Source organism: Abrus precatorius, unplaced genomic scaffold, assembly GCF_003935025.1.
Source record: "Abrus precatorius isolate BTA unplaced genomic scaffold, Abrus_2018 Scaffold2, whole genome shotgun sequence".
Taxonomy (NCBI): Eukaryota; Viridiplantae; Streptophyta; class Magnoliopsida; order Fabales; family Fabaceae; genus Abrus; species Abrus precatorius.
Window position 1 is genome coordinate 37601889 of NW_020874362.1, and position 12299 is coordinate 37614187.

The 12299-nt window shown below is 33.0% G+C and overlaps 2 protein-coding genes across 3 annotated transcripts; both read left to right on the forward strand.

Annotated features, from left to right (window-relative positions):
- The first annotated feature begins 311 nt into the window (after nt 1–311).
- LOC113858052 (translation initiation factor eIF-2B subunit gamma) lies at nt 312–4552 on the forward strand. 2 transcript variants are annotated; one of them, XM_027490472.1, is made up of 13 exons: nt 312–435; nt 547–642; nt 717–794; nt 1474–1554; nt 1637–1856; nt 1935–1993; nt 2538–2587; nt 2674–2761; nt 2854–3111; nt 3223–3315; nt 3410–3514; nt 3807–3923; nt 4002–4552. In XM_027490472.1, exons 1-13 carry the CDS (start codon nt 370–372, stop codon nt 4071–4073), a joined length of 1383 nt encoding a protein of 460 aa, XP_027346273.1. In that variant the 5' UTR covers nt 312–369; the 3' UTR covers nt 4074–4552. The 2 variants fall into 2 exon arrangements, with proteins under 2 accessions (XP_027346273.1, XP_027346274.1); XM_027490473.1 differs by having other exon boundaries at nt 2854–2910; nt 4002–4494.
- Nucleotides 4553–6026: 1474 nt separating this feature from the next.
- On the forward strand, nt 6027–12222 carry LOC113857756 (peptidyl-tRNA hydrolase, mitochondrial-like). Its single transcript, XM_027489941.1, has 9 exons — nt 6027–6260; nt 9222–9334; nt 9632–9716; nt 9795–9862; nt 10666–10716; nt 10810–10883; nt 11284–11342; nt 11432–11508; nt 11874–12222. The coding sequence occupies exons 1-9, from the start codon at nt 6224–6226 to the stop codon at nt 12003–12005; spliced, it is 696 nt and encodes a 231-aa protein (XP_027345742.1). The 5' UTR covers nt 6027–6223; the 3' UTR covers nt 12006–12222.
- Nucleotides 12223–12299: the final 77 nt, after the last annotated feature.

The following is a 12299-nucleotide window of genomic DNA, read 5'->3' on the forward strand; positions in this document are numbered from 1 at the left end:
TCTAGCATTGATAATTAGAAAAAGAAAATAAACTGAATTTAAGTAATAATATATAGAGCAAAAATATGAATAACAAAATATAAGATGGTTGATGTAAAAAAAAAGTTACACAATATATCGAAATATAGAATTAAAAGAAAGTAATATTATACAAAATAATAACTGAAATTTAATAAAAGGAATTGATTAATACATGTAGGAGATTCAAATGTTTTATTTATTTATTTTTCATGAAAAAAATTTAAAAGTTGTGTGCAGTGAGCTAGGTGTGGAAGAGAGGCGTGTTTGGGAATCTATGAATTGATTAGAGAAATAAAAAAGAAAAGCAAACCCTCAGGAAACCCAAAACCCTGTCTGCGTGTGGCGGGGATGGATTTCCAAGTGGTTGTTCTCGGCGGTGGCGTCTCCAAGAAACTTCTCCCCCTCGTCTCACAGGTTCCAACCAAGCCAAATGCAAATTCAAATGCAAATGCTTCAATCCAAACGCACTTCCCCAATTTCCTCGCTTATTGTATTAATTATTAAAGCATTTGTTTCGATTTGCAGGAGCTTCCAAACGCTTTGCTTCCGGTGGCCAATCGCCCCCTTCTCTCTTACGTTCTGGAGTATTTGGAGCTTAGCAACCTCAAAGATCTCATTGTGGTACCACTCCTATTCCCTCTTCTTTCGTTTCAATCTTTGATTTTAGTGTTACCAATTTCGAGTGTTTTCAATAGGTCGTCGAAGGCGAAGAAGCCGCTCTCCATGTTGGGGCTTGGATTTCAGGGGCTTATGCTGATCGCCTCCATGTCGAGGTAATCAATAATCTTAATTTCATCCGCTCATTCAATCAATTTTTTATTATCGCTATGTATTACCAATTAAAATCATCTTTGATTGAGGTTTTTTTTTTTTTTGTTTGTGTATTTAGTTATTCATTTACAGGTTGTTATAGGATGGCCATTTAGAGTGGTACACTTGGCATACATCATTTTTAGTTATTCCTCAATCCTATAGGCAATCTGTATGGGTGATTCTGAATGCTTGTATAAAGCAACATCATTGTAATTCATTTTTCACTGAATCAATGAGAAATATTCTTCTGAGACTATGCGAATAGTCAAAGAATCCCATGGCTTGGAGCATAACATTAAGGAGTAAAATGTTCTGACTATTCTTATCATTATTGATCACTTTTTTAATATTTATTTATAAAATTAATTAAATGTATGACAGTATGAGTTTTATGATAAAGGTTGCTTGGAAACATGTAATATTGATGAGCGTTTGATTATAAAGGACGTGACTAGTTATAAAGCAGCCTAAATATGTGGAATTTGAGTTCTGATTGCGTTTTTAATCTTTAATTTATTGAAGTCAATAAAGTAATTGATGCGTAACCTAAAATGCTATTATTTACTTTTTAGTTTTTGACCTTAAAAGTGTTTATACTCTATCCAAATGTGTGATGGTTTATGTTTAAAAATTTTCCAGGTCGCTGCAGTTCCTGAGGATGTGGGGACAGCTGGTGCAATTCGGGCCATTTCACATCACCTAACTGCAAAAGACATTTTGGTGGAATATGGCACTCCCTTGCCCCTGTACTCTGAGATTTTTAATTGATATTGTTCTTCATAGTTGTGTTAATTTTCTGCAGGTTGTCAGTGGTGATCTTGTCACCGATGTGCCACTTGGTGCTGTTGCAGCTACTCATAGACGACATGATGCAGTTGTTACTGCTATGCTTTGCTCTGCTCCTGTAAGTGGACCTTCAGAGTCAGTATCCTCTGGTGGGAAAGACAAAACCAAGAAACCTGGTCGCTATGATCTAATAGGGCTGGATCCCACTAAACAGTTTTTAGTTCACATAGCAACCGGTTAGATATCAAGCTTTCGTTATCCATGGCATTTTATTATTGTATGTGTTCTCATGTGGAATCTTGCCACTCTTTCAGGAGCTGAGGTTGAAAAAGATCTTCGTATTCATAAGAGCATGCTCCCTGCAGTTGGCCAGGTATTTTTCTTTCCTTTTCTGTTGACCTTCCTAGTTAGTTCTTCCTTCCTATAGTTTCTCTGATGTTCAAAAACTATTGGTCTTCCAGTGTGGAACTTAAGTGTGTGTTCTATTACATTACTTTCAAGTTTCTGGCACATTTTTCTGCTATACAGTTATTGCATCTCTTATTCCGCACATTGACCAATACTATTCCCACAATTTTTTTCTATCTTTCTCCATCACCATCACATCTCCCATCTTCTCACCTCCTTCTCTCTTCTCTTCCTATCTCTCTAAGCTGTAAAAGAAAAATTGTAAACATTGTTGTACAAATATCGTTTATCTATTATTATTGGTGTTTTCTGTTTGTCTAGAGATGGAAAATGATTATAATTTATTATGTTTATGTTCAGAGTAAGAAAAATGCTCAATCTTATAGAAATAGTATTTTTCTGTGAAAATATGTATTTGTCACCTAAGTAGTAGAAAATTAAATGCTAGACTTTTGCATGTGCTTATTTCTCTTTGATTCTCTTTTCACTGTTATCTGTCCTTCATGTAGATAGAAATAAGAGCTGATCTAATGGACGCCCACTTATATGCATTCAAAAGGTATATTTATTTACTTTTTAAACTTTCTCTATATTCAATATCTTAAATTACTCATATTTGTATCCTGAAACGAACTTTTCTTGCAGATCAGTTCTACAAGAAGTTCTAGATCAGAAGGGTACATTTCATAGCTTAAAACATGATGTATTGCCATATCTTGTCCGGAGTCAACTGGTTAGTTGTTAAATGTTTTTGCAGAGATAGGTTAGGGGATGTTATACTTTTAAGGATTCTAACCTGGTTCAAATTTTCTCAATGAGAGTTAGAAATCAGAAGTATTGTTAAATGGTATGCCACAAGCAGAAGAAAATGGAACCGAAAAGGTTATTTCTCAAAGCAATCAACAAATGCTATCTCAAATACTCGCTAATGCATCATTACCAACCTTTCATCTACGGCATGCACTGGGTTGTTATGGTTCTTCTGTTCGAAGAACCCATAAATGCTGTGTTTATATTGCTGGAAGTAGCAAGTACTGTACTCGCTTAAATTCTATACAGGCATACAGTGACATAAATCGGGATGTAAGTTTGTGATATTGTGATGGCTTTTATCAGGAACTTGATATTGCCTTACATTTTTTCTTTGGGTACAGTTCTGCTTGCTTGGGCTCTATTCATTTTTTAATATGACAGGTGATAGGAGAGGCTAGTCATTTATCAGGGTATTCCTTCTCTGCTCAAAACAATATCATCCATCCTTCTGCTGAGCTTGGGGCAAAAACAACTGTGAGTTAATTGCTTGTGCTGTCTGGTGTCCAGTTTCAGATGCATTACTTTTGTTCTTCTCATTTTCGGGTTAATGTATGTCATTTGTTTTTAGGTTGGACCACATTGTATGCTAGGGGAAGGTTCACAGATGGGTGATAAATGCAGTGTGAAACGGTCTGTCATTGGGCGTCACTGTAGGATAGGTGCCAATGTTAAGGTGGGGTGATATATTATTCTTGAGATTTGCTATATCCTTCTATAAGTCTTCCTAATAATCCTCCTCCTACGTTATAAAGTAATTATTAAATAGAAGGTAACTGGTAATTAGGAGGGTTTGTAGGCATAAAGGTAAGAGGACATGTTAACAGGAAGTCATTTTTTTTTAATCTGTAACACTATGATCTCCAACACTCAGTGATTGGTCAGCAACACTGAGTTGGAATCTTAATAATGGTTGTATTCAATAACGTTAATGCTAAGTTTTCTTTAACTTGCTTTTATGCATGCAGGTTGTTAATTCAGTAGTTATGAATCATGTTACTATTGGAGACTGTTGTTCGATCCAAGGTTCTGTCATCTGCAGCAACGTACAGCTCCAAGAACGTGCTGTACTAAAAGATTGCCAAGTAACTCGTTTTTCCTTTTTCTGGCTAATTTTCATGATTAAAATTTGAATTGGAATGTAATATTGCTTGTCTTGGCAGGTTGGAGCAGGTTTTGTTGTCGTTGCTGGTAGTGAGTGCAAAGGGGAGATCTTGGCTAAGAAATGGAACTGAGATGTGAAAATACAGGCTGGGGAAATACATAGCAAATTGACTTTTATTCTGTTTCTGCATTGCTTGGAGCAATTTTTGCGCTTTTTTGCTGGCAGCAGTTACAATTTGGTGATCTTGGCAGGAGGAAGCAAAATATTTCCAATTTGTATTTCTGTCCTTTGCAGTTTCTTTCTCATGCAACTTAACGTTTGAAAATGGCTTCGATGGGTGTTGAGTATCCATTTCTGTAAATGACTACTCATTGTTTCCTCTTGTCACAATTTTCTGCCATTTAAATGCATGTTACAGAAGATTTAGGTTGGTATCTTACTGCCGTACTAAAGAGGTATAATCCAGCGCCGTCAGTTTTGTACTTGATCAAATGTAGTACTATTGACACTTCTCTTGTAATCCTTTTGTTTTCTAGTGATTGATAATGTTGATGATATAATTCTACTTTAATACGATTCTTGCTTTATAATTCATTTAAACTCACTTTTAGTTCCCTGTTTTTGCGGGAGAGGGGTCTCAAAGCTTGGCAATTGGCAGCATCAACTAGCAGATCGTGTGATCGGATTTGGATGGAGGTGTATTTTTGAAACTACAAAATGGCCTCTAAACAAGTTCGACTCTCAATGAAGCCAATTACATATACTTTTCTCTTGGTAGAAATTAACCATATTTTGGTTCTGCCAATACGTATTTGTTTAAGATTGCTTTAGCTACCAAATGATGTTTAACAAAAGGGGCAAAGTATATTTTTGAATTAATTATGTTATAATTCATCTCACGATAGGTAAAAAGTGATTTAAGATAACCTTTTGTTTGGATTGACTAAGAGTAACTTCTTATGGTAAAAATCACACAAAAATGAAGTTATTTATCGTATTTAATCTTGTATTTAAAATAATCAACTGATGAGGATAAAATGAAAAAAAAAGTTAAATAGAAAATGTTATAATTATTTTTAATCAAACTATTAGTTAAGCATGTTTTATTTTAAAATTTTATCTGGAAATTAAAAACTAAAAACCTAATGTTATTACTATAATTCTGATTGGAGAATGATCTCAGGTTCAATATTCATGGTTCAGTCCTTATAAAATTGTAAATTTTAATTATAGTTTCTAATTAAGTTTTATTCATCTTTAGTTCTTTCAAAATATAAAAAACGTGCTTGTAGTGCTTAACAAGGTCTAAAAACACATTACTTATATTTAATATAAAGGTTAAAAATAAATGAAATTTTATTTAAAATTAAAATAAAATTTAATAATTTTACGGGAACATAAAATATGTTTTATCTATATTTAAAACAGAAAATATGTAATTTTTAAAATGCATATTTAAACTTGTTTCAATGATAACGATAAATTGACAAAAGAATGATTGTATGATATTCTTATTATTATTAATATATGAACCAAGCTGTTGAATAAATATTTCTTAACAAAATTTGATTGTTGATAAAATTAAAAAAAGGTGATTACAAAAAAAACACAAAATTTGATTCACATGTTTTTTAACTTAAATTGATAAGTTTTTAAAAATATTACTAATCAAAGTTTTTAAAAAAGGAAAACTATGCAAAAAAGGGTGTCGCTTTATAAAAATTTATCAAATATATAATATATTATAGATATAGATATATAAACTATAAATTTAGTTTAATGTTTCACTGTTTATTTTTTATTTTTGAAAATTAAAATATCACCATGTTAGTAAATATTTTACATTAAACAATATTTTCAATTATCGTATATTTGTTTTAGCAAAGGGTTATAACATGGACAAAAGTAAAATTATTATTTTGAAATATAATTTAATTTGATAATATTATAAATTTAATTTAATATAAGTTATATAACTTAAGTAACAAAAAAAAAAATTAATATGCAAATAATCAAAACTTATTACCACACTTGAGAATCGAGATTCGCGGTCTAATAACATATTTTGAGCACAGTAGAAGCCACCTTTGTGACGATTCACTCACAGCTTTGGGTTCCCACTTCAGTGAGTCGAGACGTGAATCTATGCCTCAGCCTTCGTAACCATTCCCAGCTTGAGCCCTCAATCCAAATTCGCAAATATAACCCTAATCTATTTCCCCAAATCTGTAACTGAACCTGAATCTAATCTAAGCGTGCGTTTGCATTCGAGCTTCGTTCATGTTCATGTTCATGTTCTCTCTATTGGCTATTTTCAGTATGTTGTTTATTATGCCTTGCTATTTTGACTATCATCTTCTGCTTTATATTTGTTTTAAAACATTGGAGATATCTAGCATGAGTCAATCTGATACTGATATGTTGCGTTGATATAATTCCAAGTTACACTGTCTCTTTGCATTTATATATATACACGTGTGCAATCAAGTTTGATTATATATACTGTAAATGCCTTCGCTACATATCAAATTCAAAAGAAGGGAGGCTAAGCTCAAATGCACTTATTAACAACCAATTATAATTTATTAGAATTTTGAAACAAGAATTTTGTTTTCACCATTTTCGAAATACTTAAAGCAAGCAACATTGTGGAACTTGATAAGTCCATTGTCAGAGATGGTCGAAGTGGGAAGGCAAGTTTCTGATGAGAATTGTTAATAGAAAATGGATATTTTTAGCATTGCTTCTTGCCCTGTTTGAATTTGAAGCTTTCTATTTTCTTTTCCTTTTTCCATGGTCTATAAGCTCAAATTCAAAAGAAGGGAGGCTAAGCTCAAATGCACTTATTAACAACCAATTATAATTTATTAGAATTTTGAAACAAGAATTTTGTTTTCACCATTTTCGAAATACTTAAAGCAAGCAACATTGTGGAACTTGATAAGTCCATTGTCAGAGATGGTCGAAGTGGGAAGGCAAGTTTCTGATGAGAATTGTTAATAGAAAATGGATATTTTTAGCATTGCTTCTTGCCCTGTTTGAATTTGAAGCTTTCTATTTTCTTTTCCTTTTTCCATGGTCTATAACTTATGCTGATTAGAGATATCGTTTTTGTTTATGATGGAATTTTTGAAGGCATGGATTTTGCTTGAGATGATAAATTTAATAGAATAGTTTGCAGTAGTTAGTCAATGGTCAAACTTGTATGGCAATGTTCACTGCCCTTACTCATATACACCAAATAACTAATGCTTTGGATTTGGTTATTGTTTAATTGTTGCTCATTATTATGTGTTCTTATTTGCATGCCTTTCTGTTTGGATTTATCTTCTCCCATTGTTTAACGTTAACAACCTTGTTTCCATGATTCGTATCATATCTAATTTTCAGCCACTTGACTTCCAGTTTTTCTTCATAAATAAAACTATGAATACGTGATTTGTCACTATCTTATATGCTTCTCTATCTCTTCTCATTCGGGGGAACTTTCACTGGCCTTTCCTGAAGCATTCTGAATACCTCATATCTTTCTTGCTTTAGTTTCTCTCGCACACCTTAATATCTTTGTCTCTGGGACACTTTTTGCCAAATTTCCTAACATTTTATATCATACAGTACTGAGACTGTACATATTCTCCAAATTTCCTACATATTCCCTTGCAGGATATCCCTAAATGGATCTGCACAAACACAGTTTAAACATTATAGGCATTACTATTTGAATCATGCATGTCTTCAAGCTTCTGTGACTATAACATATTCTGCAAATCTGTCATTTATGACGTGTATGATTTTTTACGTGGTCTTGAACCATGTAGTCCCAACCAATTACATTGTGACGTATAAATTTTACAATTTATGAAAAAAAAGTTCCATGTCACAATATGAGTGGTCAGGACTACTCTGAACCATCCAAAAATTTCTCCTTTCCTCTAAGGGCTTGTATGATTTTAGGTTGTAATGGATAAGTACACATTTTAAAGGAATATCGTTAATCCATTGTCTAAGAGAAATGATCTTATTAATTAAGAGAAATGCTTGTTAGTATGATCGAAAGCTATTTACAATAAACTAGCATGATTTTGGCTAAAACTGTCAAGTGTCTAGCCAACCAAAAAAATAGAAAACTTCTATTAAAAATTATGTTGAGGTGCATTAAAAATTATAAAAAAGAGGTACATTAATAATATTTTGTATATGAAAAAAAATATTTTTTATTCTTTAACTAGAATATTTAGAGGCACTCTTCTTTAGCACTTGTTATTTTTTAATTTATTTATTCTTTAACTTAAGTACTTTCTGTAGTTTGTTTTATAAGACACATTTTAAAAAATTTTAGTGGTCTTTTTTTACAAGGCATTTTATAGTTTTTATGAAGTGTTTATTCTTATTTTTCTATATGTCCTTAACAAATGGAGTTGGTAGGAACTTACATTAAAATAAAAAATAATAAATATTGATAGTAAGATTAAGTGTAAAGATCTTAAATGAGCTGTAAAATTGCATTATTAACTTGTTATAATTCTTAAAAAAAAGAAAACAAACAAACTTTACCTATTTTTATTAGATTCTATAATTTAATGCGCTTTCCTACTTAATATTAATTTTTGGAGAGAGAAAAATATTTATTTTTTGTACTTTTTGAAAAAAAAAAAAGAAAAAAAAAAAGAATAAAAAAGACAAAAGGGTGATAATGTCATTTACATTATTAATCCCCCATTACCCTTCCTTCTTAATATTAAATATTCAAATAAGGGAATGGTATAATCCTCCTTTTCCTTTCCTTACTTTTCAAACCCTTTCTTTCCCCCTCTCTCCAACTTCCAAACAAAATATTAGAGATTGATTTGTAAAACACAGCTCTTGCAGTAGATATCTGTAGTACTTATCAAAATTCAGAATATTTAGGAATCCTGTAATATTGATGGTTTTTCTAGTGCTTATTAGGTAAAGGTAATCAATTAATTTATTACTGTATCAGCGTATCCAATGTTCAAAATCTCCTGATGCACTTGTGCACCATTTAATCATGCACTCACTGCAACCCAAAATCACAATCTGTACTGTCTGAGCCTTGAATGAATTGTCTCTGGTCCTTAGCAAAAAAACTGAGTAGCTGCAGTGTATATGTTATTGTGAAGGCAGGTAGAGTAAGATAGGTAATTACCAATGCATTCATTTTAATTGTTTCAACAGTGTTCGTTGTTCCTGACATGACAGTGGCAAGTGGATGGGATGAGTCTCTCTGATCTGAAATTTTCTCCTACCTGATCCACAGGGAATATGCTTAATAGATTATGTAGGCATTGCTTTTGCACCGTTATTCCGCGTCCTTGGCTTTTTGTGGGGTTGGGCAACCCTGGCGGCAAATACAAAGGAACTCGGCACAATGTACCTTTCTTTCTGCTTCTGCTTATTCAATACTACTGTTTCTGTTGGCAGCTTGTGCAGTTCAGTTACTGGTTTGTTGGGAGTTAGGTTCTGTAGTTACTCATCAACCATCAAATTACTTGAAAAGTGTTCTGTAAAGGGGCTTAGTAAGTGTCTGAATTGACAATTGGAGTTAGGTTCTGTAGTTACTCATCAACCATCAAATTAATTGAAAAGTGTTCTGTAAAGGGGCTTAGTAAGTGTCTGAATTGACAATTCCACATTGAAATTCGATTTTTTTCTTCTTGTCCAAACCAGGTGGGATTTGAGATGATTGATGCATTTGCTGAGTCACAGGGGATTCCTATGAACACTGTCCATTCCAAAGCCATTTTTGGAAAAGGTTTGTCCGCTGCATTTAATATTCCTCTTTTGATATTTGTTATAATTCATCAATTTTAGACTTGATAATTTGTTACAGGTTTTGTTGATGAAGTTCCTGTTTTCCTTGCAAAGCCTCAAACTTACATGAATCTGAGTGGTGAATCAGTAAGGAATTAAGATATTCTGGCTTTTCTCTTCCCTTTTATCCATCTAGATATTTTACTTTAGTTTCTGCATGTTGTATCATCTATAGCTTTTTTCACTTGACACTGGCATATGTGTCTTAACCTATGAGTTCATTTGATTATACATTTGGTTTCTTAATTCTATAACCTACTTTGAGGGTAGCTTTTCTGGTTTGCACATTGAAATTTACTCTAATTGATTGGCAATTTGGCATTGTTGTGAGGTTACAAGGTAGCACTATAAATGCAAATAGTTAAAAAAGTGAAAGTTCATAGGCTGTGAGGTTACATTGTTATGACAACTGTGATAGGATCATAGGAAAAATCTTGAAATTGACAATGCTTGCTAGAGAAATATCTGGGTATTGTTAGCAATTTCAAGTGTTGACATGTCGTGTACCATTTTGTAATTTTTTGCGCAATATATTAATTTTTTTCTGGAACTGTCCTATCCACATAATGGTGTTGTATCCAAGACATGTACCTGTAATTCTATTGGATATCTCATTTATTTACTTGATTTTATATACTGATATTTGCCAATGGAATTTATTATTATGCCTTGAGCCCCACATCTGAATCTCTTTCCCTGACATAATTATTTGGGTGCGGTTTGATAGTGTTTAAATTTGGTTATCAGTTCATATTGTTCATATTTATTGTATTTTGTATCTTCCTTGGCCTTGCTGCTCTTTGGGATCCATGTCCTTGTTTATGTATGTGCCTAGGAAGCTTTGTGCTTGTTTTCAATTTATATCATTCTCTGTCTTCGTTTTACTGCAGACAGGACCACTGGCTGCTTATTACAAGCTGCCTCTTAATCAGGTGCTTGTGGTAAGTCAATCCACACACTATACCTTTTCTTTCAAGTATTTAATTGGTGATAGATGTATTGTTCTTTATTTAATCATGAATATTTGGTTGCAGTTCCACGATGACATGAGCTTACCATGCGGGGTGCTTCGTATTCATGATAAAGGGGGTCATGGAAGTCACAAAGGGTACAACATTACATGATAATTGTGAAATAATTTTTTTTACACTGACTGTAAGAAACTTGTTGCCTAATTCTAATACCTACGCCTCTAAAGATATTATAGTGTTTATTATGCATCATTAGATTATGTAATCCACCATTTTCATTACATTTTCACTTGTCTAGTGGCCATTTGTTGTCATCATATCTGTAATGCTTCACTGTTTCTGGTGAAAGGAAAATCAATCTTGTGAAGTGGCTGAAGTAGAGAAGCAGGTGTTTATAATTCAATATTAGTGTTTAAGGGGATGAATTGTGATGGAAAATAAGTTCATGAAATCTTTCAAGCTATATTTTTTCTACTCAATTGCTTCTTGAGTAGTGCTACGCATCTTGTACTTTGTCCTCACTTTCCTCTGAACCAGGCTAAAGAGTGTAATCTGTCACTTCAGAGGAAATAGAGAGTTCCCTCGGCTAAGAATTGGTTGGTACTTTTGTAACCAATCCTCTATTTTTTCCCTACATTTTAGATTATTACTGTTATTTTTCATTTTCAGTTTGTTTTGTTGTTAGGGATTGGTAGGCCTCCTGGGCAAATGGATCCTAAAGCATTTTTGCTTCAAAAGTTTAATGTAACAGCTAGACAGCGGGTAAGGTCTTGGTGTACTGTTAAATGCACTTTGGGTTCCTCGTGTAATGAATGCTTCAATTTAGTTCCCATGGTTCAAATTGCAACGACAATATGACATTGCTCGTTGGGTTTTCTACTCAGTATAACATGAATCCAACCGTGAAATATGTGTGGGGGTTGTAGAACACTACCATGAAAATAGGCCTATTGTATAGAGGTTTTCATGTGGCCAGCTTTTGGCAATTGCTATTGCATGTTCTGTTTTTCGTGTTCTTTGTCAACACTATTGCATGTTTTGTACATCGTGCGACATGCAATATATTGAAAATGGGCCAGTTACAAAAATCTTCATCTCTGTTGCTTCTCGTCCTTCTTGTTGGACAGATTGATGAGGCTTTGCAAGAGGGGGTCGATGCCTTGAAGTTCCTTTTATCTAAAGGTTTGGCAGAGAGTGCCAAAAGATTCAACAAAGAACAAAAGTATAAGCACTTAAGAGTGCAGACATTGCCAGTTTGATAAGATTCCATGAAGGCAAGTTGCATTATAAGTATGACCAGTTCCTCGCCTTGTAGGTTGCGATACATTATATAAAACTTGAGTTTAAACACGTTATGGATGTGTTAAAATTAGCGATAGGAAATTGGCTGGCTGAATTTTGTAAATTTTCCCGAGATACATATAGTTCTGATTGGACAATGATCTCAAGTTCAATATTCAATGGTTTTTTCAGTCCTTATAAAATTGTAAATTTTAATTATAGTTTCTAATTAAGTTTTATTCATCATTAGTTCTTTCGATATATATATATAT

Coding starts and splice junctions, on each gene's coding strand:
- LOC113858052 (XM_027490472.1), top strand. CDS start 370: ATGGATTTCCAAGTGGTTGTTCTCGGCGGTGGCGTCTCCAAGAAACTT. Junction 1,857..1,934: donor TTTAGTTCACATAGCAACCG/GTTAGATATCAA, acceptor CCACTCTTTCAG/GAGCTGAGGTTGAAAAAGAT. Junction 3,316..3,409: donor AGCTTGGGGCAAAAACAACT/GTGAGTTAATTG, acceptor ATTTGTTTTTAG/GTTGGACCACATTGTATGCT.
- LOC113857756 (XM_027489941.1), top strand. CDS start 6,224: ATGTTCATGTTCATGTTCTCTCTATTGGCTATTTTCA. Junction 9,335..9,631: donor ACAAAGGAACTCGGCACAAT/GTACCTTTCTTT, acceptor TGTCCAAACCAG/GTGGGATTTGAGATGATTGA. Junction 11,509..11,873: donor ATGTAACAGCTAGACAGCGG/GTAAGGTCTTGG, acceptor CTTGTTGGACAG/ATTGATGAGGCTTTGCAAGA.